At 38.5% G+C, this 25,828-nt stretch overlaps 6 protein-coding genes across 8 annotated transcripts; 2 read left to right on the forward strand and 4 right to left on the reverse strand.

Annotated features, from left to right (window-relative positions):
• The first annotated feature begins 1,512 nt into the window (after positions 1–1,512).
• LOC149386388 (Galactose oxidase/kelch repeat superfamily protein) lies at positions 1,513–3,366 on the forward strand. Of its 3 annotated transcripts, none has more exons than XM_089627414.1 (3): positions 1,513–1,641; positions 1,822–1,922; positions 2,004–3,366. In XM_089627414.1, exon 3 carries the CDS (start codon positions 2,047–2,049, stop codon positions 3,214–3,216), a length of 1,170 nt encoding a protein of 389 aa, XP_089483540.1. In that variant the 5' UTR covers positions 1,513–1,641; positions 1,822–1,922; positions 2,004–2,046; the 3' UTR covers positions 3,217–3,366. The 3 variants fall into 3 exon arrangements, with proteins under 3 accessions (XP_089483540.1, XP_089483541.1, XP_089483539.1); XM_089627415.1 differs by having other exon boundaries at positions 2,011–3,366; XM_089627413.1 differs by having other exon boundaries at positions 1,515–1,641; positions 1,777–1,922.
• A 43-nt stretch (positions 3,367–3,409) lies between these two features.
• Positions 3,410–4,824, reverse strand: LOC149386389 (large ribosomal subunit protein eL15z). Its single transcript, XM_089627416.1, has 4 exons — positions 4,716–4,824; positions 4,265–4,431; positions 3,986–4,183; positions 3,410–3,893 (listed from the first exon to the last, which is right to left on the reverse strand). The coding sequence occupies exons 1-4, from the start codon at positions 4,717–4,719 to the stop codon at positions 3,648–3,650; spliced, it is 615 nt and encodes a 204-aa protein (XP_089483542.1). The 5' UTR covers positions 4,720–4,824; the 3' UTR covers positions 3,410–3,647.
• Positions 4,825–9,255: 4,431 nt separating this feature from the next.
• On the reverse strand, positions 9,256–10,653 carry LOC149386390 (large ribosomal subunit protein eL15z). The gene is made up of 4 exons (XM_089627417.1): positions 10,551–10,653; positions 10,103–10,269; positions 9,808–10,005; positions 9,256–9,709 (listed from the first exon to the last, which is right to left on the reverse strand). Exons 1-4 carry the CDS (start codon positions 10,552–10,554, stop codon positions 9,464–9,466), a joined length of 615 nt encoding a protein of 204 aa, XP_089483543.1. The 5' UTR covers positions 10,555–10,653; the 3' UTR covers positions 9,256–9,463.
• Positions 10,654–11,859: 1,206 nt separating this feature from the next.
• Positions 11,860–12,359, forward strand: LOC149386391 (outer envelope membrane protein 7). The gene has a single exon (XM_089625462.1). It carries the CDS (start codon positions 11,911–11,913, stop codon positions 12,115–12,117), a length of 207 nt encoding a protein of 68 aa, XP_089481588.1. The 5' UTR covers positions 11,860–11,910; the 3' UTR covers positions 12,118–12,359.
• Positions 12,360–12,445: 86 nt separating this feature from the next.
• CUL4 (cullin4) lies at positions 12,446–19,978 on the reverse strand. The gene is made up of 17 exons (XM_089625461.1): positions 19,509–19,978; positions 18,360–18,481; positions 17,927–18,273; positions 16,861–17,041; positions 16,553–16,675; positions 16,174–16,461; positions 15,179–15,304; positions 14,932–15,033; positions 14,699–14,752; positions 14,242–14,348; positions 14,085–14,145; positions 13,869–14,000; positions 13,599–13,736; positions 13,422–13,502; positions 13,236–13,316; positions 13,071–13,151; positions 12,446–12,989 (listed from the first exon to the last, which is right to left on the reverse strand). Exons 1-17 carry the CDS (start codon positions 19,804–19,806, stop codon positions 12,876–12,878), a joined length of 2,436 nt encoding a protein of 811 aa, XP_089481587.1. The 5' UTR covers positions 19,807–19,978; the 3' UTR covers positions 12,446–12,875.
• A 1,210-nt stretch (positions 19,979–21,188) lies between these two features.
• LOC149386393 (dnaJ protein P58IPK homolog) lies at positions 21,189–25,247 on the reverse strand. Its single transcript, XM_089627248.1, has 10 exons — positions 25,074–25,247; positions 24,571–24,672; positions 24,190–24,352; positions 23,425–23,626; positions 23,177–23,337; positions 22,986–23,079; positions 22,676–22,888; positions 22,497–22,577; positions 22,201–22,419; positions 21,189–21,719 (listed from the first exon to the last, which is right to left on the reverse strand). The coding sequence occupies exons 1-10, from the start codon at positions 25,174–25,176 to the stop codon at positions 21,519–21,521; spliced, it is 1,539 nt and encodes a 512-aa protein (XP_089483374.1). The 5' UTR covers positions 25,177–25,247; the 3' UTR covers positions 21,189–21,518.
• Positions 25,248–25,828: the final 581 nt, after the last annotated feature.

The raw sequence follows: 25,828 nt of genomic DNA on the forward strand, positions 1-25,828 counted from the left end.
AAGGATTTACCAATATTGATAAAACAAAACCATAGAGTAAAGAATTAAGTGTCGAGCTCTAAAGGATTGACCGGTTGAAGTCAAATTTTGGATTCTCGAGGGGGTCAGAATGACCATGCAATTCATGTGGAGCATGAAACGAAAAAGCAAAGCGGCTACATGGTTACATTATAAAGCAATTTATTACGAGATCACATTAATTATCGCCGACTATTTTTCTCTACATTAGGAATTTGACTGATAAAAATCATTTCTTAAGGGCATGGATGTGGTTGGGGTTAGTGACCTTAATTCGCTCAGGTCTTGCACGGCTCAAATTCAAGGCGGTTTCCTCTTTGATTTTTGTTGGCTTCTTCATGCTATTTATTGTTTCTTTAGTTCTCTAAAGAGATATCTAACAAGAAATTTGAGTTTAGAGTTGCAAATTTGAACTAAACATTATTAAAATTAAAGAAACTGATTTTTTTTTTCTCTCATCTTAAGTGTGACATCTAACTAATCAATTGTCGCAAGAGCACTCTCGGACTTTAAAGTTTAAAATCTAAGTAATGACCCTTAGTCGAAATCACACCTCATATCTCAGATACCGATTCGCATGTTTGACTACGACACGACGTCTAAAATCTAACAAAAGTATTTGGACAAGACAAAACGTGTTTGCTTTTGTTTTGTATGCTACGATATTGAGATCACATCTAATCGGATAATGGAAAGTTTTATCTTCTTTTTAAGTCACTCTCTTTAGTAAAGCTGAAAATCCAATTAACCGTGATTAATTGGTAACCGAAATTTTCGGTTAAAATTAATTGTTAACCGAACATAAATTCAGGCCAATTAATTGCAATTAACCGAATTGACCGTATCTTATTTAATACTATTATTTGTACCATATTTAAAAGAAAAATTAATTGCAAATATCCACAAATTTTGATTCCCGAAGTAGAAAAGTAATCAGGTATTCAATGCACCAATGAAAAGTCTCTGCAACTTTATTAATAAACAACTATTATTATTTTCAATTAACCTCGGTTTAATTGTTTTTTATTCGGTTAAAATTAACCGTATGGTTAATTTTAACCGAAATTAATTTTAACCGATTAATTTCGATTAAAATTTAAATACAAATTTTTTTTTGACCGAATTTTCAGCTCTACTCTTTAGAGTCTACGCTTCACAAGAATTTTTTATTTTTTATTTTTAATTCTTAGCATACTTGAGGATTCTTTGGGAACACAACCAGAATGAAAGCTTAGTTCTAAGTTCTGTTAGAAATTCGGACATTCCTGATCAAAGTTGGCTATGGTTGTGCACTTGTGCTCACTTTGTAAATGTTCCACAAAGTTATACTAACTAACACATCGACGTGCATTTAATGGAGCGTGATATCAACGCGCGAATTAAGACTTGTATTTTTTTTTTTTTTTTTAAAGTTGCCAAAGGATTGTATTTTAACGCGTTTTTTATGCGCGTGTATTAAATGCACATTAACTATCATTGCCACGTAACAGAAAATACTTATCTTTGGCTGTGTGTCACTAAAACAAATAAAACTTAAACCGAAGCTCTCTACATAAAAATCCTCTTCTCCAAACAAAAGTCACCCTCTGTTGCCACGCTTTCTTTGGCTGGCTTTTTTCGCTTGTAAGTATTTCGCAATCATTTCTTAGTATTAATTTATTTGTTTTCTTTTGTTGCTTTTCTTTATTGTTCGGCTTATATTCTGTTCTGAGCTGTTTTTTGATTGAATTTCTCGCCCTATTGCAATTCTGAAATAAGAACCGTCAAGGATTTTCTAAGGTTTATGTGTGTGAGTTGTTCAAGTCTTTTAGACCTCTTGAGGCTCAGAAGGGTCTGTCGATATCGAGAGAGAGAAGTCAATTCCCGTACTACGTCTGTTTATTGTCCGCTTCGAAGGTTTTCTGGTGAGTGAATTGGCTCTTTTGTTAAAGCTACTTTGCTTTTAATTAGCCAATCAAATAATAGAGAATTAAAAATAATAATAGAATTCAGAGCTGAATAATTCTTGCGTTTGAGCTCGAGAGGGAGATGCAGCGAGTTCGATTGTCGGCGGAGCAAGCGCCGGTGCATAAGCTCGGAGACTCTCAAATGACACTGAGCCCGAAATTCCGGCTGGCGAGCCGATCGCCGGAGAGAGAGCCCTCTCAGGCCGGAGAACCGCTGATTCCGGGCCTCCCCGATGACGTGGCGCTGAGCTGTCTCCTCAGGCTCGCGGTGGAAACCCACCCGAATTGTCGAGCCGTGTCGAAGCGGTGGCGCTCTCTCCTCGCCACAAAAGAGCGGTTCTTCACGGCGCGAGCCGAGAACGGCCTCACCGACCCGTGGCTCGTCGTCCTCGGCTCCCACAACTGCACCGCCGAGGACAAGATCCGCTGGCACGTCCTCAGCCTCGCCCACTTCTCGTGGCACGACGTCCCGGCCATGCCGCTCCGAGACAAGGACGTGTGTCCCCACGGCCTCCGCTCCGTCTCCGTGCCCCAACACGGGGCTCTCTTCGTCTCCGACGGCTCGGACGCTCTCACCAAGTTCGAGATCCGACGAAACCGCTGGAGCGCGGTGCAGGCGAGGATGAGCGAGCGCCGGTCGAGGTTCGCGAGCGGGGTCGTGGACGGGACGGTCTACGTGGCGGGCGGGATCGGGAACGGGAACGATGAGCTGGACTCGGCGGAGGCTTTCGACCCGGCGAGAGGGATTTGGAGCCCGGCGGCGAAGATGGGCGCGAGAATGGCGTCGTACGACTCGGCGATTCTCGGGGGGAAGCTTTTCGCGACGGAGGGTTGGGCGTGGCCGTTCTACTGCTCGCCGAGGGGACAGGTGTACGATCCGCGGGGCGACACGTGGGCGGGGATGGCGGCGGGGATGAGGGAGGGCTGGACGGGGCCGAGCGCAGTGGTTCAGGGTCGGCTTTTTGTGGTCCCGGAGGTGGAGAGGATTAGGGTCAAGGTTTATGACGAAGAGGGAGACTCTTGGGAGGCTGTGGAGGGTGGTTCGTTGCCGGAGCCGATGAGGAAGCCATTCGCCGTGAGCTCGTGCGGGTCCAAGATTTATGTTGTGGGCCGCGGACTCTGGGTCGCTGTGGGCCAGATATCCAAGACTGGGCACGAGAATAGGAAGTTTGGGGTACGGTGGCGGGTCGTTGAACCTCCCGAGCGGTTCTCGGAACTGAAGCCGTCAGGTTCTCAAGTTCTGTTTGGTTAGCCTTGTAATTAGTACGCTAACTCGTACATGTATGTAATTATTATTTGAGTGCAATTATGAATTTGTAAAAAGTATAAAGCAAGATTCTGTATTTGAAAAAATTGCTTAAGCGTGTGATCTATATTTCTGAAGTTAATGGAAGGAATGCCTTTGGTGTATTTCGGCAGTTGATTAATTATATCATTCAACATGGTTAAAATCTGAAAAGGGATTTCAATATCTTGAGGATGATACTGAGATCCTACACAATTGAATACTCAAAAGGTTTGCATAAAACTCTGCAATGCCGTTCTTTAAAAAAAGAAACAAAACTGACCAAAATATCCAAAAATGCAGAGGCAGCAGAGTAAGTAACAACTACGATGTTCTTCCTCGAACCCAAAAATGAAAAAGCAGCACCAAGATATATAGATAGAAAAGAGAGAGAGTGTTCAACGGTAACGCTTGAGAGAGAGGGTATTGTTTCTCTTCCAGGTGGCTCTGCGAGAGGGCCTCTGCTTGTGGTTGAGGTGTCCCTTTCCGCGCAGACCTCTGTACTTCTTTCCCGCAGAAGTGAGACCGCGAAGCTCTCTGTGCTTGTGGACCGGGTTGCACAGCCAGTTGATCCTCGGGTCGTTGCGGATCGCATTGTGAGCCACGTCCACCATGATCACCTCAAAGTACTTGTAAGTAGAGTCCTACAATTAGCACACATAACAACATATCACAAGTTCAGATACTCTAAACCTACAATGCCGCGGCTCACAATTCCAAACAGGTTTATAATCACCTCGTTGAGCCAGTAAGAGTTGAGAACCCTGAGGCCTCCGATCTTACGGCCAGCACGCTCCTCGGCCACAGACCTCTTGCTGCGCTGGAACTTGAGCTGAGTGACTCCCTGGTTCGTGGGCTTTCCGTACACGATACCCTTCGAGACCGGCCTCTTACGCCCACCACGCCTCACACGCACACGGTAGATCACGTAACCCTAATCGACTCAATTCCAGATTCAATAATTTACTCAAAACATTTCTCACATCAATGATGAATCAGAAATGTGAATAAATACCTGCTTGGCCTTGTAGCCGAGACGGCGAGCCTTGTCGGGGCGAGTGGGCCTAGTGACGCGGACAATGGAGGGATGTTGACGGTACTCCCAGCACCTCACCCTCTGCAAGAACCTCATCACGTCCGATTGTTTCTTCCTCCATAGCTCCGAGACGTACTTGTACGCACCTGCAAATTATTTCCATCAGAAATAACCTAATCATCACAAACTATTTTAAATTTTTCGTAAATTCATCGCCTACACAAGTTCAAATGCTTTTCAAAACGGCGTTTCCGTTCTGTCAAATCTAAAATTACGCATGAAACCACAACCTGAGCAAAAAATATATATTATTGTGCTTCCATTACTACGGCGGAGATAGAGTCGTTCGGGAGGGATTGGGGTGAGAGGATTTAAAGCGGCGGACAGACGGACTAATTCTTTGATTACTCGAGAAGAGACGAAAACTTACCCATTGGATCGGAAACTGCAGACACTTCGGAGAGCTAGGGTTTCTCAGGAGCTCAGTGACGCGATTGGATTTTTATTTAAATACTCCAATGGCCCGATTTTAAAAGCCCATTTCGATTAGTGCCCATAAACGGGCCTTTTATTAAGCCCAATGGATACTTCAAATATGTTTTTAAATATTAAGAATATAAATTTCTTCACCTTCTTTATTAATAAATAATTAATCAATTTATACATAATTTTTATAAGAAGAGCCAGAAATTCGTTAATTGTGGCACATAGTTACAAGTTAAATCCGGTTCTCCTTTTTAGCCTAATTTATCATTTATAAAGAATCACTTATTTTGAAAATAAAATTAATTTAAAATTTATATAAACTTATAAAATTAAATTTTAAGAAATCAATTATATATCTGATTATGTGGATACATATACAATGTAGTTGAATTTTATAAAAATTAAATTATAACATAATTGAAGATAATATTTGAAAATTTAAGTTTCTAAATAGTATGGGGACTAATCTTATTGAGTTAAATCCATTCAATTAAAAAAAAAAAAAAAAAAAAAAAAAAAAAAAAAAAAACCACACATTTAGTGGAAGACTGAAGATTAACGTTAATATCGCGTATCAAGACAAAACGGTGGCAACAGAGATGCATGCGATACTCTCTCGTGGGTTAATTTCTTCATTTGAAGGAAAGAAATAAAAAATAAAAATAAATAAATAAATAAAAGTTTAAAAGCAAATTGTTATTTGTAGGATGATGAAAACACGATTATGCATTGCTTGAGGCAGAAACAAGTGTATAATTGGTCCTGTATCGAATTATTTTGTTTTTATTAATAATGTAAGGAAACATTGTGTTGGTTTCAAATTATTAGGGATTCCTAGCTCAGAAAATGAGTTTGCTCATAGTCTGTATAGGAATTAATTATGCTTTCCCTAATAGATGATTTATGTGAGTCTGGGGAATTTTCGCCCTAGCATACTCTCAAAATTATGGATTCCCAAGTTCAAGTCAAACCATGACACTCAATAACAATAATTTTAAAAAGAGAATAATGGATATTTTTACCTCCTGAACTAAATGAGTGTCTAATAATGTACCAACCCTAATATAAAAATTCGATCTTGTTTACCTTAAGTGTTGAGTGTCATTAAACATCTTCTATTGACGGTTTCTCATTCTCCGTCTGTTATATAGCCACGTGTTTACACGTGATGGGCAATTGAAAAGCACTTTCGTAAAATCTTTGATTTTATATATGTTGAAATAAACTACTTCAATAAATAATATAGAATTAAACAAAAAAAATATAAAACACGTATTATGAATCATTATATTCACGAAACTCAAATTTCACTCGAGAAACCCTAAATCCTGATAATGACAAAATATCTTAGTAAAACCTCGATAAAGACTCCAATGAGATCTTTTCCACGAGTGAAGAAAACTAGTTCCGCACAAACGTCGAAATCCCCGGTGAAGACTCCCACATGTTGAAAATGTTATAAGTTAATTGACGATTTTACCTCACAATAGATAGAAGGGGTGTATTATTGACACGCAACATAATATTAAGGGGGGCATATCGAGTTTTTATACAGCGAGAGACGCGTTGTTATAAGAGTTGTAGTTCATAGAGGCAAAACGACAACAGAAGCAAGACAGTTCCCAAAGGTAAAATTTGAGAGGGATGGTGTTGCTTTCTCTTCTAGGTACGAGATAGCCTTTGGTTACTACTTTCCCACGAGGTGAGAGATCAAAACTCTTATGTGCTTATGGACTAGGTTGTGCAACGAATTGACTATTGGGTCACATTATCAACAATGTTCACCTCAATGTACTTGTAGATTTAGACCAGCAGCATAACACCAAATATATTTGATCTAGATAATAAAAGAAAATGGGTTTAGAGCTTAACAATTTGATATGATTTTACCTCATTTAGCTTATAAGAATTGAGAACCCTTTGTATAAGAATCGTAATGTGTCTTACGTTGTTCCTTGTGTAACCCATTGAACTAGAGAGTGAATGAAATTGACTTTCTTCTTTGTGTTGAAAGCAAATTAAACTAGAGCCTGAATGAACTTGTTTAAAATATTGTCAATAAAGAGTATTTATTAATATGTGAGAAGTTAATTCGAAGATAAGATTTGAGTAAGGTCCACTCATTGGAATTGATTAAATCATGCAGATTCTTATTACTCAATGCGACGGTATAGTATTGAATATTTTTTTGACACAATCAAAGTTATGTTAAATGAGAAATTGATACCGAAAGTGTGTTGAAAAACATCAAGAGTGTTGTAAATGAAATAGATGCGTTGTTTACACATACAATAGCCTCACACATAAGAGATATATGGATTATGTTGTGGTTTTATATGCAATTTTTGCTAAGCATTTGGGCTACCAAAGGTGACCTATCTTTGTAGAGGGGTAGGGCGTAGGCTAGAACTGGAGTTGCGTTTGGGGATTCTTCTAGTCTATTTTTTGGCTGAATTTCCTTCATCATTTTATACTAATTGGTCCAATGTATGCAATAACTGGATATTTTTAAACTTTGTAACCGTGCATTTAAAGGTGCAAACTGTTGGTATCTAAACGTGCAATATTTGGCGAGCATTTAGTAGCCTTCATTGTCAATAAATGTTTTTTTGAACATCTTGTAATTGAATGCATGGCTCGGCCTATATAAAGAGGCCAAAGTCTCTCATTCCAAGTTAAGGAAACAATAGCATTCATCTCTCCCTCGGATATTGTAGTTTTCCTTTCCTTCGTAGTCCGGTGGTAATTTTTGGACGAGGGTTCGCCGGCGACGTTTGTAGTGATGCTACGCTCATCTCTTCGTCGTTCTATCCTGGGAAGTTTGCGCATACGAATTTCAACACCCGTGAGAAGGCGTAAAAGCTTCAAGAAAATCATCAAACGAGCCTCGACGTTCCCCTTTGTTTTCTTATGTTCTTGTTCTTGCCGGTTGAGATTTATACTGGTTATTTATTTATTTATTATATTGTCTTGTTTCTATTCGATTTTGTTTATTATTTTTTTAAAATTAACTATTCATATAATTTTTCACAAATTGTTTTATTCCGCAATATTATTAAAAAAAAATTGCTAACAAAACTTGCCACGTAATATTAATCATATGCTTACCAAAGAAAGAATAGTTTGAAATGAACTTACATAGAGAAAATGACATATATATTATATACCATGAATTTAAATTAAATGTTCTATTCGACTTTTATTTTAAGAAATATCACATTTTATAACATAGTTTATCAAATATAACTGAATTATACCTTAAAATTCATAATTGTACCATATATACACATTTATTTTACTTTCTTGACTTTGAAATTTCAAAAATTCGATTTTCCCCGAAATTTTAATTTAAAAAATATAAGAAAAAGAATCTCTCTCTCTCTCTCTCTCTCTCTCTCTCTCTCTCTCTCTCTCTCTCTCTCTCTCTCTCCTGCCAAAAAAAAAAGTCACTGCAATATGCATCTCTTTCATTCTTACACAAAAACTCTCACGTTTCGGTTGTTTATCTAGAATATGTAGCAAATAAGGATGCGACCTGAGGGCATGGAGAAGTAAGCGTTCCGCACGTATTTGGGCTACTATAAGTTCTTGGTGATACCGTTTTTCCATAGTTGTTCGGACAGAGATCTGTTACTACGCTAATGAGACGTGCATTTGTACGTGCTGAAAGGGTTTATGATCAAGGAGCATTATTTAGACTTCTTGGCCGAGCGTAGTGATAAGACAACAATTCGTTTCACCTACGTTAGCCTCTCTTAAGGGATGAAAAGATGGCAGTAGAGTCTTTTTTTGTATTAGGGTGAGTGAGTAAGTATGTTTTGGTTGTATCCTTTGTCTAAGCAGAGACATGTTATTTTGGAAAAGTTCCTTAGTATTTGGTGTCTCTCGAAATATTCCGTTATTTTCTCGTTATAGTACAAACATCGTCCTTGCTCCTATTTCTCTGTGTTATTTCTCCCACTACGCAGACCTGTGGCTGTTCGTCTTTGCCTCCAACAGCCACACCGAGAAAATCCGGTGGCAAGTTATAAACATCTACCACTTGACACGGCACGACGTCCCTGCAACATCAGCTCAATCTTTGTCTTGGAGGACGGGACTCGGGTTCAACTCGATCATGATTAAGACTTGGTCGAGATTTGCAACTGCAGTCATTGGCGGATGGTCTAAGCTACCTGAGGCAGGACTGCCGAAGGACTCTTTGAGCTTTGACTCAGCAGAGGTTCTCATTCTGGCGAGAGGGATTTGGATTCTCGGGGGAGCTCTTATAGTTAAACTGCTTGCCGAGCACAGTTCTTGGAGTTGAAGCTGTCAAGTTAGCAGGTTCTGTTTGGTTAACCGGTCAAATCGTTGATCTTGCCATATATGTACGCGTGTAATAGTTATCCTAGTCTTTTCAAGAAGCGATGGCTGTCTAAAGAAGGCTTATCGGGCAGGATTGTGCATTCTGATCCATCAATAAACTTAAGCTCACATTTTGAAGATGGTACTGAAATCCTAGAGTCTGAATAGGCAAAGGTTTTGAATAAAACACAACGACATATGGTCATTAAAGATAAACAAAAAGAAGTTAAAATAAATATCCAAAAATGCAAAGGCAGCAGAGTAAGTAACAGCTACAATGTTCTTCCTCGAACCCAAAAATGAAAAACCAACACCAAGATATATAGAGAGAAAAGAGAGGGAGAGTGTTCAACGGTAACGCTTGAGGGAGAGGGTATTGTTTCTCTTCCAGGTGGCTCTGCGAGAGGGCCTCTGCTTGTGGTTGAGGTGTCCCTTTCCGCGCAGACCTCTGTACTTCTTTCCCGCAGAAGTGAGACCGCGAAGCTCTCTGTGCTTGTGGACCGGGTTGCACAGCCAGTTGATCCTAGGGTCGTTGCGGATCGCATTGTGAGCCACGTCCACCATGATCACCTCAAAGTACTTGTAAGTAGAGTCCTACAATTAGCACACATAACAACATATCACAAGTTCAGATACTCTAAACCTACACTGCAGCTAGGGTCCACAATAATTCCAAACAGGCTTATAATCACCTCGTTGAGCCAGTAAGAGTTGAGAACCCTGAGGCCTCCGATCTTACGGCCAGCACGCTCCTCGGCCACAGACCTCTTGCTGCGCTGGAACTTGAGCTGAGTGACTCCCTGGTTCGTGGGCTTTCCGTACACGATACCCTTCGAGACCGGCCTCTTACGCCCACCACGCCTCACACGCACACGGTAGATCACGTAACCCTATTCAACCAATCAATTCAACCCCAGAGTCAATAAATAAGCAAGCATTTCTCTTGAACCAAGCATACATAAATTAATCAGAAATGAGAATAAATACCTGCTTGGCCTTGTAGCCGAGACGGCGAGCCTTGTCGGGGCGGGTGGGCCTAGTGACGCGGACGATGGAGGGGTGTTGGCGGTACTCCCAGCACCTGACCCTCTGTAAGAACCTCATCACGTCCGATTGTTTCTTCCTCCATAGCTCCGAGACGTACTTGTAAGCACCTGCAAATTATTTTCATCAGAAATAACCTAATCATCACAAACTATTTTAAATTTTTCGTAAATTCATTGCCTAAACAAGTTATAATGCTTTAAAAACAACGTTTCCGTTCTACTAAATCTAAAATTACGCATGGAAACTACAACCTGGAAGAAAAAAAAAATTATCGTGCTTCCAATTCTACGGCGGACATAGAATCGCTCGGGATGGATTAGGGAAAAAGGATTAAGTGGCGGACAGACGGACTAATTCTTTGATTACTCGAGAAGAGAGGAAAACTTACCCATTGGATCGGAAACTGCAGACACTTCGGAGAGCTAGGGTTTATCAGGAGCTCAGCGACGCGATTGGATTTTTATTTAAATACTCCAATGGCTCGATTTTAAAAGCCCATTTCGATTAGTGCCCATAAACGGGCCTCTTATTAAGCCCAATGGCTACTTACCAATCGAAATTTAAATAGGGATGTCTTTAAATATTAAAAATATAGATTTCTTCAACTTCTTTATTAATAAAAAAATTATCAATTTATAAATATTTTTTCATTATGTCTAAAGTATATGGAGAAGAGTCAGAAATTCGTTAATTGTGCCATACAGTTACAAGTTAAATCCGGTTCTCTTTTTTAGTCTAGCTTATAATTTATAAAAAATTTATCACTTATTTTGAAAATAAAATTAATTTAAAATTTATGTAAGCTTTTAAAATTAAATTTAAAAATATTAATTAAATATTTGATTATGTGGATATATGTATACTTATTGGAAAACTTTAAGTTTATGAATTATATGGGGACTAATCTTATTGAATGAATTATTCAGGTAATTCCATTTAATTTTAAATAAAACACATATAGTGGAAGACTGATATTAATCTTGACGTCGCTTATCAAGACAACAAAAAGTGGGAATCGGGATGGTGGCTAGGATAAACAACAAAGGGAGAGTTAGCTGGATGTGGCGTGGGTTGTGCACGCGAATTCAACAGCGAGGCCAGATATGCGTGCGATAATCTCTCGTGGTTAAATTTCTTATAAAAACACGATTATGCATTGCTTGAGATAGAAAAACAATGTGCATTAATATCTGAACGTGTTGGTATATATGTGTGTGTTAACTCTAGGACTCGACTTATAAGTACTTTAAGGTGATCGTGGTGGACGTGGCTCACAATGCGATCCGCAAAGACCCGAGGACCAATTGACTGTTCGAACCGGTTCACAAGCGTAGAGAGCTTCGCGGTCTCACTTTCTCGGGAAAGAAGTACAGAGGTCTTCTTTGGACCCCCTTCAACATAGATCTTCTACATATTCTTGAACCGAGCAAGAAGCACTGCCATGTACATCCAGGAGCTCGGTAATAATAAAAAAAAGGTTAACGAATAAAATATTTATTAGAAAAAAATTTAAATAATCAAATATTTATGAAATAAAAAAAACAGTTAAAGAGAATTAAAGAATAAATTTTGAAAAGAAAGTAGTAATTTCATGTTGAGAAACGAAAGACCGGGCTTGCAGTGTGTGGGCTGAGTTTGAAACGCATAAGTGAGGCCCCAATTCGAAGGCCCATAAGTGTAATGCATTAAATTAAATAATTGACCCGAAACAAGCAATAATCGTGGAAGAGAGAGAGAGAGAGAGAGAGATGGGAGCCATAACGACGGCGATCATAGCAATAGTGGGAGTGGTGTTGGGTTGGATAGCAATCGAGATCGCCTGTAAGCCATGTCTCGACAGAGGCCGCGAAGCCATTGACCAATCTCTCGACCCAAATTACGATCCTGACGACAACATTCGAGCTCCTCTCAACTCCGATCAATCCGCTTCTTCCGATCCAGTCAAGCCCGTCTGATCCATATCTATCCCTTTCACCATCTTAGTCTCTGTTTGTATCATCATCTTATCCGCTCTGCTTTTGCTTTTGCTTTTGCACCGGCGCTTCTTTAACTTTTTGCTTACGTCATTTTTATTATATCGTGTGTATGTAAGAGTAAAGTCTGTTTGGAACGCGATGATATAGAACTTCATAGGCGTTGTTTCATATATAGACGTTTAAATTATAAAAAAGAAATCTTTGTTTACCGAAAATTCAAATTGTGTTACGATGTTCAACCAAGCAATATTGCTATAATTTGTATGAGAATCATAGAACGTGATGTCAGATAACAAGCATAATTACATGCAGTTGTGAAAAGGCTTAGGTTTGCTATCCCATCAGTGATTGATTTCCGAATAATAATTAAAAGTAAATAACGAGCAAATTCGGTATAATGAGCGAAAAGATGAAGGAAAAATAAAAGGTACATGTTTAACCCGTATCCCATCTGCCATCTCATGTAAATCTATTCTATGTTGTAAGAGGATCCTATTTTGAAGAAACCCAATAATCAGTTGAAACGCTGAACTCCATCATAAGAATTCAAATTGAGAGAAACAGTGACGGAATATAATTTACAATCACTTTTTGACACCTTTTTTTTCGGTAAAAGAAAATTGCAAAGTTACTGTACACTAATCAGACAATGGAAATCAGCATCATTGGCTTCTCATTGTGAGGACCAGAAGCTCCGTCCATTGCCGTATTACAAAGGAGAACAAAAAAGAGAGATATCAAGCCAAGTAGTTGTAAATTTGGGGGTTGTTCTTGTCGCGTTCTAGGTATTCCCTGTCGATCAGACTCTCGATCCTCTTCTTCAAATCCGCTGGCTTTATCGGAAACTTGAGCTGTTCCACGCACAACACGAGACCAATGTATCAGTATCTCTTTGCAAAAATGAGAAATGCATACACATACAAAATTACTACCTGTTGGAAGAGTTCAGTAATGAGAAGAGTGTGACTAAGCACTTTCCTAGTCTTCATTATTCGAACGATCGCAGCATCAACCTATAAGACGGAGAGAGTAATAATGAGCTCGAAACCCTGAGAGCCCTAGATATTTAAACAAAGCATAAAGCAGGTAAGGCATACTTGATATTGACGGTCTTGAAATACTCGTTCGGTGGTGCTTGCATTCTCTTCTACTGTTTCCTTCATCTGGATAGCGTTTACCTAAAAGGTCCAACACATGCGATGATCAGTACTATTAATTTATATTTCCACTTTTGACCATTCAGCTTTTAAGTTGTCTAGATCAAAACAATCATGAAATTGTACCTTGATACGATAAAGAGGAGCAGTAAATGTGTCATTGAACACAAATGAGTCACGGTCTTCCACGTCTCTTCCTTTGGGAGACTGTTAAACAAAAACAAGCATGACGGGCTACAATATAGATGGTGAAATTTGATGCCCAACATTTCCAGATTCCTCTGTTCAACAAAAGGTACAAACCTTTAGCAGGACTCTAACTTTTCCACACGCGAGAGACTGTAAAGTTCTTCTTAGTTCCTTGTCCTCGATGCCTGTGGAGTCTTTAATATCTTCAAAGCTTAGTTTCTCAGCATCGTTAAACAGCATCAGAACGACAGTCTGGACAAGTACAACAAAATGTAGGCAAACATCAAGGCTCAGCCATCCAAGCAGGTAGGACTTAAAGCTAGAAGAATAAAGGGATTATTACACAGGAATAGAAGACACATAAGAACCACAGCGATTACCAACCTGAAAAAGAGAAACGGCAAGCTCCTTTTTCCCTTTAGGAAACTCAGCTTTAACCACACAGTGACCTAATGAGTTTTGCCACATTAAACGTCTGCCACTATACTTGCTCAAGTAAAACTCCTTGAAAATGTCCTATTGACCAAAGCAAAAAAACCAAAGTCATGGATCATATACATTCAAATGTGTAAAGTCATTCTGAGCATCAGTTCGCCTTACCTGATAAACATTCAATTCATGAGGAAGTCTAACATCCATAGGTGGGTATGTAGGCCAGTACCTGAAATGTGCCACCGCGAGTACCAATTTATTATCCAAGAAGTATTTACAGTCTGAAATAAATCCAATGTAATGATCTGAATGTCATTCAACTTACCCTGTTGTAAGGACATGAACACTAAGCTCAATACCCGATGGAAGTTTTGTCCTTGCTTGGGATGATTGTTTGAATGACTCGTTTATTTCTTTTGATAATTCAATATCCTGAAGTACACATGGAAACAAGATAAAGTATGAATTTAAGTTCAAACTGGACAATTTTTTTTTTTTTTTTTACAATAATTGATTCAACAAAATCAGATGTCATTGCTTAATAATTGGAAAACTAACAGAGACTGAACCCAAGTTTGAGACACGTGAGAACTGATGTCCAAGTGGACAATCTGCCTTACACAGTTAACCCAATCAACAAAATAATTCAGCAAAGGCCCTATTTTTTTCTGACTTTTTCATTGCTTGAACCCAGTACCGGTTTTACGTGGTTGGTGGCACCGATTAAACCTCTATTGTCAAATAAAACCGTTGCAATTATAATTTGGAATGAAGAAACGCACCTTAAACATCCCTTCAAGTTTGTTTGTAAATTGACTTCCACACTCCGTTTTAAGCTGTAGACATGATAAAACTAGTTAGTCTGGAATTCAGGATTTTTTTCAGGTTCCAGAAGACAGCAAGAATTTTTTTATCATATCACAGGAGTTGAACCTGTGAGCTCTAGGCTCACAACCTCTCTTCCTTACCACTTAGGGTAGTTAGATCAGAGTAATTAAGTTTATCCAATCGTTACCTTAGAGATCATAGACTTTTCTGCATCAATAGAGGCACTTTTCCCTAAAAGGAGCCTTTTTGCAAGATCCTTCTTGTAAAAAGCTTCGAATACATCTTTGCCCTTAATCAGAGAACATTACAAATCAGTTAACATAGTAAAAGTAGGCATAAAAAACAAAAAAAACTCTGAAGCACAAAATTCTAGACAAATTATCTTCACTTAGTCTAACAGTCATTATTTTTCTCTTATTTAAAACAAAACCCACCTGTATAAATCTGAACAGCACCAAGACTTTATCAAGTGTGCCCTCCAATTCCTCCTCAGATGTACCCTTATTACCAGCACGGAGTTTCTCATCCAGAAACTTTGCAATTAACTCAGCTGGTCGATTCTGTCATACAAGAGATAATTTTCAATGCTAAGAGCTTCAGGAGAGTGAGCCTAGAAGCGTAGAAAAACCAAATTTCCAAACTTTCTATTGGTAAAAAGAAAGTCACCTACTAAACTAAATCGGAAGATTTCCACAGCTATCGGAGGTCAAAATCAGGCTAACACAATTTTTTTGGTCTACATAGTTCTCTTTCTTTGGTAAACAATATTACTACAAAAAATTTATGTTAAATTTTCCAATATACGGATTCAATGCCTTTCGCAAATACAACTGATTGATATCGTAGTTGCAACAACAACGAAAGCGATGATTTTGTTGGGTATAACAAATATCTGGAAAATTCAATTGAAAACCAAGGTCTTGCATACAATACAAATTGTAAAAACGATTAGCATGCCAGAAATAAATTGGATGAATAATAAAAATATCAAACATAGACTTTCAACATACAAATGCAAATACCGTGAAACAGTTTAACAAAAATTACTACCACTATTGAAATCGTTCATATATAAATCTCTAAAATAAATTATTTTCTAGCTGGCTGATAACTTAGAGAGCATGCCGTTTAAAAATTTCAAAAGCTGCAAATCAGTAACAGTCATAGAACCATAATCTCCTGCTATAACAAGCAACCTACAAATTGTAAATGCTAGCTGTTGGTAATTAACAGAGAAATGGTTTCTCATCACATCGAGCAATTCATTATATAAAAAAAAAAAGCGGTTAAGCCAATTACAGACAAAGAAACTACACGCATACTCAATTATGATAATTAGAGTATAACATTCGGTTCTCAAAATACTGGAGGAGCATGAACATTTACTTGCATTTTTCTCTTTTTGCATCTTAAAGAAAAAGGACAGTACCTGACGCAAATTAATGAGATGCTCGAACGAGTCTTTTATAGTGTTGCAGAAGGGTTCGTTCTTGAAATAGCTATCTTCCCATATTGTGTCGAGAGAAGCCTTAAAGTCTAAGAGTGAGGAAACCATATCTTTATCTTTCTCTTCATCCATGACGATGCCCTGGCCTGTTTTTCGGATGTATGAGCTGAGCGCTTGCCGCAGGGATTCAAGAGCATTGACCCTAGAGAAGAGATTATACATCCTTTGGAGGTCCTCAACACGATTCCCGTCCATCAGCATCGTAAACCCCTGCACGTTTCCATAGATTGAGATACTAAAGTGATTCCAGGAAGCCAGAATCAGAGTGAAAGAAATCACTACTTAATGCCCAAATAGTAACCTTGTCAAGTATAGCAGATATATGTCGTTCTAGAAGCTGCTTTTCTGCAGTTAATATCAATGGCTTTCTTGTAGAAGAATCAAGGTAGAGAAGGCATCTATCATGCTCTTCATGTAGTCTTGTCTGCAACATAATATCCAGAAATCCATATATTTAATATTTTGACATAAAAAATAAATAAAAAAGAGAAAAAAAAAACATATACCAAATTATGGACCATAGGAAGTTATCACGTGGAATATGAAACTGATAAGAAAAAAATCACGACGACAAGAAGAACAAAAAAAATAGGTAGAACAAAGAGGCACCTCCACATGCTTTAAGTAATCTGGAACATCTGATTGCTGCATGCATTTCATGCCTTCGGCAGCATAAAACTCAGAAGTGCATTCAAGAAATGATTTCTCAAAGCTTTCTGCGTAAATTCCTAGAGAAGTAAACATCTTCAGAAGATGGTTCAGAAGAGCCCTATCCACTGTTTCACCTAATCTGTAAAACAAAATGCATAAGGCTCAATATTCCACATTGACAAAACAAGATTAGCCATTAAAAAAATGCTGTTAGTCACCAAAGAGTTGATAACGATGTTTCAAGATACGTTCACATCTCGTCATTCCCAATCATACTAATTACAAGCAAGTCATAAATTTAGGCTTGCCCTAGCAGTTTCTTTGTCAAACCACACAAATCCAAATAGGCTAATTTCCGTATATAACACACCAAAGCGCTAAACCACGGAGTACTTCACAAGATTATTCATAGATAATCACGTTAATTCTTGTCTACTAAATAATTGCAGGTGAAAAACCAATGAAGAAGCAAATGATTTGCGGATGTCAGAGATTACTAGATGGTCATTCCTCCCTTCATAATATCACGACTACTTTTTGACATGTACTTATTTATATTCTTGAATTTCAATAGTAAAGAATCCAAATTTTCTTAAGTGGCCCTTAATCCCTTCATATGCACGTTTCTTTTCATAACATCAAATACTCAACCTTCAGTGCCTATTAAGTTTGAATAGCAGTTTCTGGATACCAATTTCTCTTTTTGTTACAAATTTCTCTTTTGATAGCAAGCAGGCACATATAATTTGTCAAATTCAGTAAGACTAAGAGGATAACATAATGGTGACAACGTAACTGTGAGGTAGCAGTTAGCTTGCCTTCAAAGTGATTTCAAGAGTGACCAATTTTAATACAATAATGGTAAATATGTTAAGTACCACTATCAATAATACAATGCCGCAGATGATATCGAAACAGAAAATTTTATCAGCAGCCCATACCAGACTTTGCATCATCAACCACTAATCATGACGACCAAATAAAGTAAATAACTAAGAGCAAAATACTACAGAATACGCATTACCTTTCTTTTTCGATCATTCTTAAGAGGCCTGTGACGGTTTTGTGCTCTACTTCCGAAGATAAAGAAAGATGTTTACGGAAAAGCTGCAATCCCATGTCCCACAACGAGCGCACATTTGGCGATAGTTTCACGTACGTTCTATCAAGATACAAAGCTATTCCACGAATCATTAACATCTGGTTGCAAAGATCCTGCCAACATCTCTCAACAAGAGATAGAAAGACGACTAAATCTGGACTTTGGCCGACCAGCGCTCTCAATGCTGCAGCTATATGTAATTCACATTCTCTTTCAATGCGCCGATAAAGATTTCCACCCATCTTGTGCATGCATAGATTATTAACAGCCTGTGGGCAACATAATCGTCAATATCAAATCAAATTAAAGAAGCCATCTTCAAGAAAAATTATGAAAAAAAAAAAAACTGATTTACCTGATAAAGCTTCTCCGAATCACAAGAATCGGGTTGCTTCAAGAATATGGCAGAAATAGCTGACTTCAGTGTCGCCCATGTTTCCTCCTCAAAGTTTGTTGGCAACCTCGGTAATGGTTTTTCTTTACGTAACATCATGCGTAACATAAAGTATAATACATTAGGAGACTTTCTCATTCATAATGTATTTTAAGATCTCACAATACCATTTCTAGTTATTATGATTTTAGAACCTCAAAACAACTTTACTCTGCACCATAATTTCCAGATATGTTTGGGACCATATTTGATAAAACCTAAGAGGCGTAAGAAGATAAAAAGGAATGTATAGTAAAGCCTTCATTATCCTATGCTTATGCACATATTGCAAGGGATTCGTAACATTGCTACAATAACCTAGAGGGAAAGAATGGAATGGCATCAGACTCTAGGAGAAAGGAAAAAAGAACAGGATTGCAGCTACTTACAAAAGATCAAAAAGTGTTTACATCCAAGAACAAGATTACTAATACGCTGAATGGGTTACTTGATGCAACTTAGATTAGTTAATGCTTCACAACTGTCACTGTGATATCAACTGCCACAATAAAACCTTGCTCTTTATCATGGTATTAAGCTCAAAACACTGGAATCTAAGCTCATTTTCCTCAGAAATGACATGCTAATGAGCTCACTCACACTCTAAGCTGCAATTTTTTAAATCACGACACATAGTTTCCTATTCGAATTATTGAACGAAATGGCGAAAAACTAGCCAACCGAGTTAGGTTATCTGAAACAATTAGATCAATGCCCTAAAGTTCCAAAGGAAACAGTCTATAAAAATGAACAGAACTGAATTCGCTTTACAGAGATATCCGTGTAATAACACGGATCCTATAAGCAAATAAACCTCTGTCCATTAAAACCTGAGCACAAGGCCAACCAATCAAAACTCATCCGAGAATGGAAGAAAACCTAATACCTAGGTCCGATGAAAATTCAACCAATTAACAAATCAGGGGATCCAAAAACACAGAAGAAGAATCCCTAGCGCAGACAAGTTGAAGTCCAAAATATTAAACGAATAAGAAATCCCAAAAATGAATCAAACAATCAGCGCAGGGAAACTGAGCAGAAGAAAGAAATCGAGAAAGGAGCGAACGAAACCTTTGTTGAGCTTGATGACGAACTTCTTGGTGGCGGGTTGGGGAGGCGTGGCCTTCTTCCGAGCCAAGTTGGCGGCGCCGGCGTCGGAGGAGGGCTTGGGATCGTCGTCGAGAGCCATGACGGCGGAGATATCGTGGCCGTGGAGGCCATTCTTTCCGGCGGAGGAGGAAGATGTGGGAGACAAAGGACCGGGCTTGGACTTCTTCATCGGCGGCGAGGCCACTGAGAACGAGGGAGAGGACGACGAGGATGAGGAAGTGGTGCGGTTGCTGGCAAAGCGTTTGGTGGGGTGAGACATGAAAAGCTTGATCTTCAACAGAGCATTGTATTTTTCCCGTTTGGTGCCTGAGAGAGAGACGGAGAGAAATCGAAATGGAGATTTGAGAACGAAGACGAAGAAGAAGAAGAAGAAGAGAAGATGTGCGTGTGCGAGAGAGAGTGTGAGAGTGAGATAGAGAGTTTTCTATTTTTTATTATTATATTTTTTTAAGTATCTTTTTAATTGTTTTGAAATGCGAAGAAATACGTATAATTATGTATGGCTTTGTTGGAAATTACGAGCGTTTTATTTTTATTTGATTGACCAACACTGTTTATTTTATTTCTAAAAGCAATTAGATATGATTTTTCTTATCTTGTCTGGTAACAAAATAAAAATCCTATGAGGTCTGATTTTTTAAGATGGATACAGCAAATAAAACTGTAAGATATACGGAAGATCAGTGAAATATTTGCCAGGGTTAATCACATCTTATGCGGTAATTGCAAGGGTTAATCATATTTGTGTCGTGAAGTAATATCCACAGTTTTGACAAATTTAAATTTAAATGTAAAAAAGTGATTAACCGCGACGAGCTGTGAATAACCCCATTCGCCGACCATCCTTCGAAATTGAGACACCGTTTAACATCTAACAACCATCGCCCAAAGGCTGCGAGGGGAGTTCGCTTTGTCTCTAAGCCATTGAGACGCTAATCATGTGGTATGATCGAGAATCATCTCCGTCGAGCTATGAACCAAGTCATTGCTCATAGTGCCACAAAAAGATTGTCTTCAGTGTGTCCGAGCCCTAGTGTGTCACAGCTCTTCTTCGTTTGCTCGATCCGATTGTTGTGTCGCTGGACACATTAGAGAAAATACCTTCATATTTTAATTGGCCTCCGTGGGAGAGGTACTAAGCTCGAGAGATGTCAATTCGCGAAACCCAACGATCCACGAAAACTCTGTCCCATTCCAATCTTGCACCGAGATCCCTTTTAAATAATCTCACAGCCCCACATAGAAATTTCTCCGAAAGAAGGAAGCCAAACTCTTCATGCGCACGTCAAAGAGTGCCTTTAGGACTTGAGCCGCCAATGATGTCGGGGGAGCTATGAGTCGTCACGCTTGCTTGGACAAGTTGAAACTTCCCAAATTTTAAAACCCAAGTCAAGGTTGACATTTGGGTGAACAAACAAATGTCCCACAATATGCAATGAATCTTTCAAGTGGTCTCATCCCCCGTCCCGCCAAAAGCACGCCATGAGGATGCTCATGGAATAAGTCGATAGGGTGAGAGCGACATTTTGATGAGAACTTCCCGCCTCGCATGGAAGTATCATTGAGTCAAAAGTCTTACCCCAAACTGACCAGAAAACTTATTTTTTTATCTCGCCCGATCATATATGGAAATCCAATGTATACGGCGTGCAGGGGGGCAAATGTCCCCCTGAACTCTAAATTTCAGCTAGATCGAGTCTAACAGAAGACTGGGTTTGGTTAGTGTAATAAACTTAATTAACGGAGTGTTTTTCCCTGTGCAAAACCCATAAACTCATAATTCTCCTCACCACTCAAATGTCCCAGCGGCTAAGAAGGCTTTCGAACTAAACTTTTTTCTTTATTTTTGTGGAAAATTCTTCAGATAAACAGCTTACACCTACGGCCAAAAACCCTGTCAGCAATAAAATTAGTCGCATCGTTGGTGTGTTTTTTGGGGTCCTCCTCTAAAAATCCTCTGTTTTTAAATTATCAAAAATGGAAGTCAAAGCCGCCACCGCCACCACCGCCGGGAAAACCACCGCCTGGAAAACCGCCTTCGAAGTTGAAAGTGAATTGCTGACCTCCGCCCCCAAAAGGGTTAAAGCCACCACCACCGCCGCCGCCCATTCCCATATCTTCGAGGTCCTCGCCTCTGTCATATCTCGTCCGTTTCTCTTCGTCCCCAAGAACCTGCACAGGATAATTAATGTCACAATCCGATACGTAAGACCTTGGTTGTAACGAAGCTGTTTAAGTTGTCGGATAATTAATCCTTCTTTTTTTTGTTATATAGCCAAAATACCCCCAAAAAAAGCCTATTTTTTTAAGTATGAAAAATATTATTTAATTTCAACCAAATTTTTTGGTTAATAAAACCGGTCAAAAGAAAAGTCAGGTTAAAAGTCGACGTCTGGTTAGGATCCAAGGAATATAGGATTTATGATAATTTGAAGATAGCTAGGGGTTTGAATCAATAGTTGAAAATTGTTTAAGTCTGTAAATAAGAGCTATTGTGGTAGAAGAAGGACAGGTTGATCATTGTAATAGATTTGTAGGGAGAGGAAGAAATCCTTTTTCGGTGAGCGCGGACCTCCCAAAATTCCGGCAACTATTTGTATTCCATTTATCCTATTTTCTATTCATGAAAAAGAGAGAGGTTTTTAACACAGACCTCATATGCGGCGGCAATTTCCCTGAACTGATTCTCTGCTTCTTCTCTGTTGTCGACATTTTTATCTGGGTGCCATTGCAGAGCGAGTTTCTTGTAAGCGCGCTTGATCTCAGAAACGGACGATGTTTTCGAAACTCCCAAGATCTTGTACCAGTCTTTGCGTTTGCTCATCTTCAAGGCTTTCTCGGCTCTCATCAAAGCTTCACGAATATTCATGTCCTGGATATATAAAAAAAAATTGGAATATAATATTGAACTCCGGCTTCGATATCAATGTATTAAATTATAGTGCGGACCTGAGGTGATTGTTGGGCTGCTGATTTCAGATCTTCAACCGCTCCTTCCCATTCCTCGATCAAAAGCTTAGCTTCGCCTCTCTGTTTAACCAACCCCCACCATAACAACATGAACAAGTTCAGAAGGGATATATGAAAGCGACGTGTAGTTTTGTTACATGAAAAAAACAACACCCCACCTGAACTAAGGCATCGAGAAGCTCTCCGTCGATGTTAAGCGCTTCATTGCAAGTGGTTAAAGCCTCTTTTCCTCTGCCGAGCTTAACCAAGACCTTGCACAAACCTAGGTGGAGATTTACATTATGCATTAGATGATCTGGGTCCATGGCAAGAGCTGCTTTGAAATCCTCAACTGCAACCCGAAGCTTGCCCTTGTTTGCATTATCATCCGCCTGTTGAAACACCAAATGGGTCAATAAAATTAACTTAGAAATACTTACCTAATCATTGCCAAAAGAGGAGAGATAATCCAAAATTATTGAAGCTTACACTTTTTGTCTTTTTTAGTAGATTTTTCAGTCCAAAATATGCTTTCTTTAGTTCACTGTGCTCTGGGTCGAGACGGAGACCTTTTTGGTAATGCCTGTATGAGAGGCCAGTTTAATTTATGTAAACTAAGGGAAGACGAATGCAAGGCAATCTGTAATTTAACTCAAAATCAGCTCTCGTGTTAAACCAACCTTATAGCTACATCATGATCTGCCAAATAATAATAGGCACGGCCACGGAGTAATAAGGCTTCCAAGTTATCCTCATCTTCCTTCAGAATGTACCCACTCTCAGAGATGGCACCAGAATAGTCTTTAGTTGCTATCAACAATCTGACTTTAAGAATTTTCGCCTGTGCAGTAAATTAACGCCCATGTATTAATTGTTTTAACTTCTTTGATTTTCAAACAAGTAATTAATTGATACCGACTAAATTTACCTTTGAGCATGCTGGGGAGAAAACAAGGACAACTTTGCTTATGTACTCTAAAGATTTTGCATAATCCCCGGACTCAAAAAGAGTCAATGCTGTATCAAGTGCACTCCGAGCTTGATTCAGCTGAGAAAGCTCCTTTTCGGCTCCAGAATCTCGAGGTTTCAGCTCCAGAAATTTCTTGTAGGCTACCTCTGATTCCTCATATCTACATCAGCCAAAAATTTCCTGAATCATACTATTTTTCAATCAAATGTTGGAGAAAGGTAACCGAGAGAGAAAGAATTAAAGGGCAATCCACCATCATAACCGATTTTCATTCAACAATGACAACTTCGTACTTAAACATAAATAACACATATATTTCTTTTTTTTTGGGCAACACCTGGATCAGAACTGAAGACAAATGAGTTTCAATCCGGCCTAACTGTTCTTCCATGCCGCCAAAATAATATAAACTCTTTGAAATTTTGTCTAAAAGAACAATCTTAAAGGAAACCCTAACAATTCCCAACGTGGAATAAGCAACAACCAGCTACAGATGTGCGACGCTTATATTCAACAAAAATAATATCAAGCAATCACACATTTGTACATTTAGTACATTTTCATTGGACAATATTAATTAGAATAGTTCATATATTTTTCTTAAAACATGCAACTTCCACAGATAAAGAAAACTACTTCCATCCTTTAACAGACAACATAACGCCGAACAAACAATGCATTAGCAAAAAAAAAAAAAAAGAAAGAAAAAAAAAACAAACAAACCTGCACAACTGACGAAGTACCGATGCCCGATGAAAATAGGCGTCAGAAAAATTTGGATCTGCCTCAATAGCGGCATTAAGATCATCAAGTGCCTCACCGTAATTCCTCATCTTAAGGCTTTCAGAAACCCTCTCAAATAGCTCAGCACTTCCGGATTTGCTTCCTACAAAACAAACATCCATCAAGCAATCCATTTTGACTTTATTATAATGCTACAAAGGAACGAACGAAAATAAATTATATTCTGAGTTCAAACCTTTTGTATAAAGATGTATAATTAACTGTATAATCTATGTCACTTATTGGTAAAGCCGCGTCTTTAAGGTTATAAGACAGTAACCCGCAAATTTTCCCTTAGAGATTAAAGAAATAATTCCAAACCTGAAACCGAGACGAGAGAAAGAAGAAGAAATTGACAGAAAACAACGACGTGAATCAGATGTCTCAGTCCACCACGAAGCCCTGCCCGCTCCGGCAACTCGGCTATTTGATAATGGAGATCAGTTAGTCAGCTAATCAGTAAAGCTCAGACATTTGAATCAGCAACAATGCCCTAAAGTTCCCAAGAAAATAGTCTATCTAATGGTGGTTGAATTCCTAAGGCAACCGAAATACGGATCATTATATAGATCTCAATCCCTCTTTACATTCAAAACCTGAGAACCAACCCAACCAATCGAACACCATTCACGAATTAAAAAGACCTAAAACTATCTCGGACACACATTTCGCTCAGTCAAAACTCACTCCAAAATCAACAAACGAAATCATAAAACACACACACACAGCTCCGACGGAAAACTATGAAAGAAAAAAAAAACCTAAATCAATCCACCAACAAGCAGGACAATTGAACTGAAGAAATCGAGATAAACCAAACGGACCTTTGTGGAATAAAGTCAAATCAATCCCAACACCAAACGTCGCATTTTTGCGGGATAATTTGGCGGCGACATCGGAGGACTCAAGATCGTCGTTAACGGCCATCACGGCGCGGCAGAGGAAGATGACGAGGATGAGAAAATGCGTAGCGTTTGTTGACGTTATGTGACTTTTCAATATTAATTAATTTTATAGATCCATTGGTTTATTTATTTAGGCAGGTAAATTGCTTAAAGAAAAGAAATCTACAGCATTAATGATAATATATAGATTTCCATCAAATTTCCAGATACGTAAAACTTAATAATTAATCATACCTATAGTATAAATTACGCTAGTATTGAATTTTCATCGTCGTAGTCACTTAATTATAAGATTATCTTTTATCATTGCAGAATTCTGGCTTTTTTTATTTTCACACCCTCTATTTCGTTTCTCTCTCTCTCTCTTTTTTTTTTTTGAGAAGCTATTTCGTTTGTCATTGTGGTCTTATAAATTTATGATAACTTTGTTCGGGAGTTAATCCCAAAGATTGAAATGTCAACGGCCGATTTTGTGCCGATGACCTCAAACAACGGAAATTACGGTGACTGATGAGAATTGCGACAAAAAAAAATGAAAATTTGAAAAAATTGTGTCGACGAAAATTGCTGTGTCGACGAAAATTTCGATAAAACACGGAAATGTTGACGGAAATAATATTGCGAAATTTAATTTAAAATATATATTATGGTATACATGTATATACATCTAATAT

Source organism: Urtica dioica, chromosome 9 (genome assembly GCF_054948205.1).
Source record: "Urtica dioica subsp. dioica isolate 48M chromosome 9, U.dioica_male_clone48M_v1_H2, whole genome shotgun sequence".
Lineage (NCBI taxonomy): Eukaryota > Viridiplantae > Streptophyta > Magnoliopsida > Rosales > Urticaceae > Urtica > Urtica dioica.

Excerpts from the sequence above, each read along its gene's own strand:
- LOC149386388 (XM_089627414.1), top strand. The coding sequence starts at position 2,047 with ATGCAGCGAGTTCGATTGTCGGCGGAGCAAGCGCCGGTGCATAAGCTC.
- LOC149386389 (XM_089627416.1), bottom strand. Across the intron at positions 4,184-4,264 it reads TCGGCTACAAGGCCAAGCAG|GGTTACGTGATCTACCGTGT; the intron begins GTATTTATTCAC and ends TGAGTCGATTAG. Across the intron at positions 3,894-3,985 it reads ACTCTTACTGGCTCAACGAG|GACTCTACTTACAAGTACTT; the intron begins GTGATTATAAAC and ends TGCTAATTGTAG.
- LOC149386390 (XM_089627417.1), bottom strand. Across the intron at positions 10,006-10,102 it reads TCGGCTACAAGGCCAAGCAG|GGTTACGTGATCTACCGTGT; the intron begins GTATTTATTCTC and ends TTGGTTGAATAG. Across the intron at positions 9,710-9,807 it reads ACTCTTACTGGCTCAACGAG|GACTCTACTTACAAGTACTT; the intron begins GTGATTATAAGC and ends TGCTAATTGTAG.
- LOC149386391 (XM_089625462.1), top strand. The coding sequence starts at position 11,911 with ATGGGAGCCATAACGACGGCGATCATAGCAATAGTGGGAGTGGTGTTG.
- CUL4 (XM_089625461.1), bottom strand. The coding sequence starts at position 19,806 with ATGTCTCACCCCACCAAACGCTTTGCCAGCAACCGCACCACTTCCTCA. Across the intron at positions 16,462-16,552 it reads TATCTGCTATACTTGACAAG|GGGTTTACGATGCTGATGGA; the intron begins GTTACTATTTGG and ends GGAAACGTGCAG. Across the intron at positions 13,737-13,868 it reads TTGCCGTTTCTCTTTTTCAG|ACTGTCGTTCTGATGCTGTT; the intron begins GTTGGTAATCGC and ends GTACTTGTCCAG.
- LOC149386393 (XM_089627248.1), bottom strand. The coding sequence starts at position 25,176 with ATGGCCGTTAACGACGATCTTGAGTCCTCCGATGTCGCCGCCAAATTA. Across the intron at positions 23,627-24,189 it reads GTACTTCGTCAGTTGTGCAG|ATATGAGGAATCAGAGGTAG; the intron begins GTTTGTTTGTTT and ends TGGCTGATGTAG. Across the intron at positions 22,578-22,675 it reads TTCTCGATGCCTTAGTTCAG|AGAGGCGAAGCTAAGCTTTT; the intron begins GTGGGGTGTTGT and ends TTGGTTAAACAG.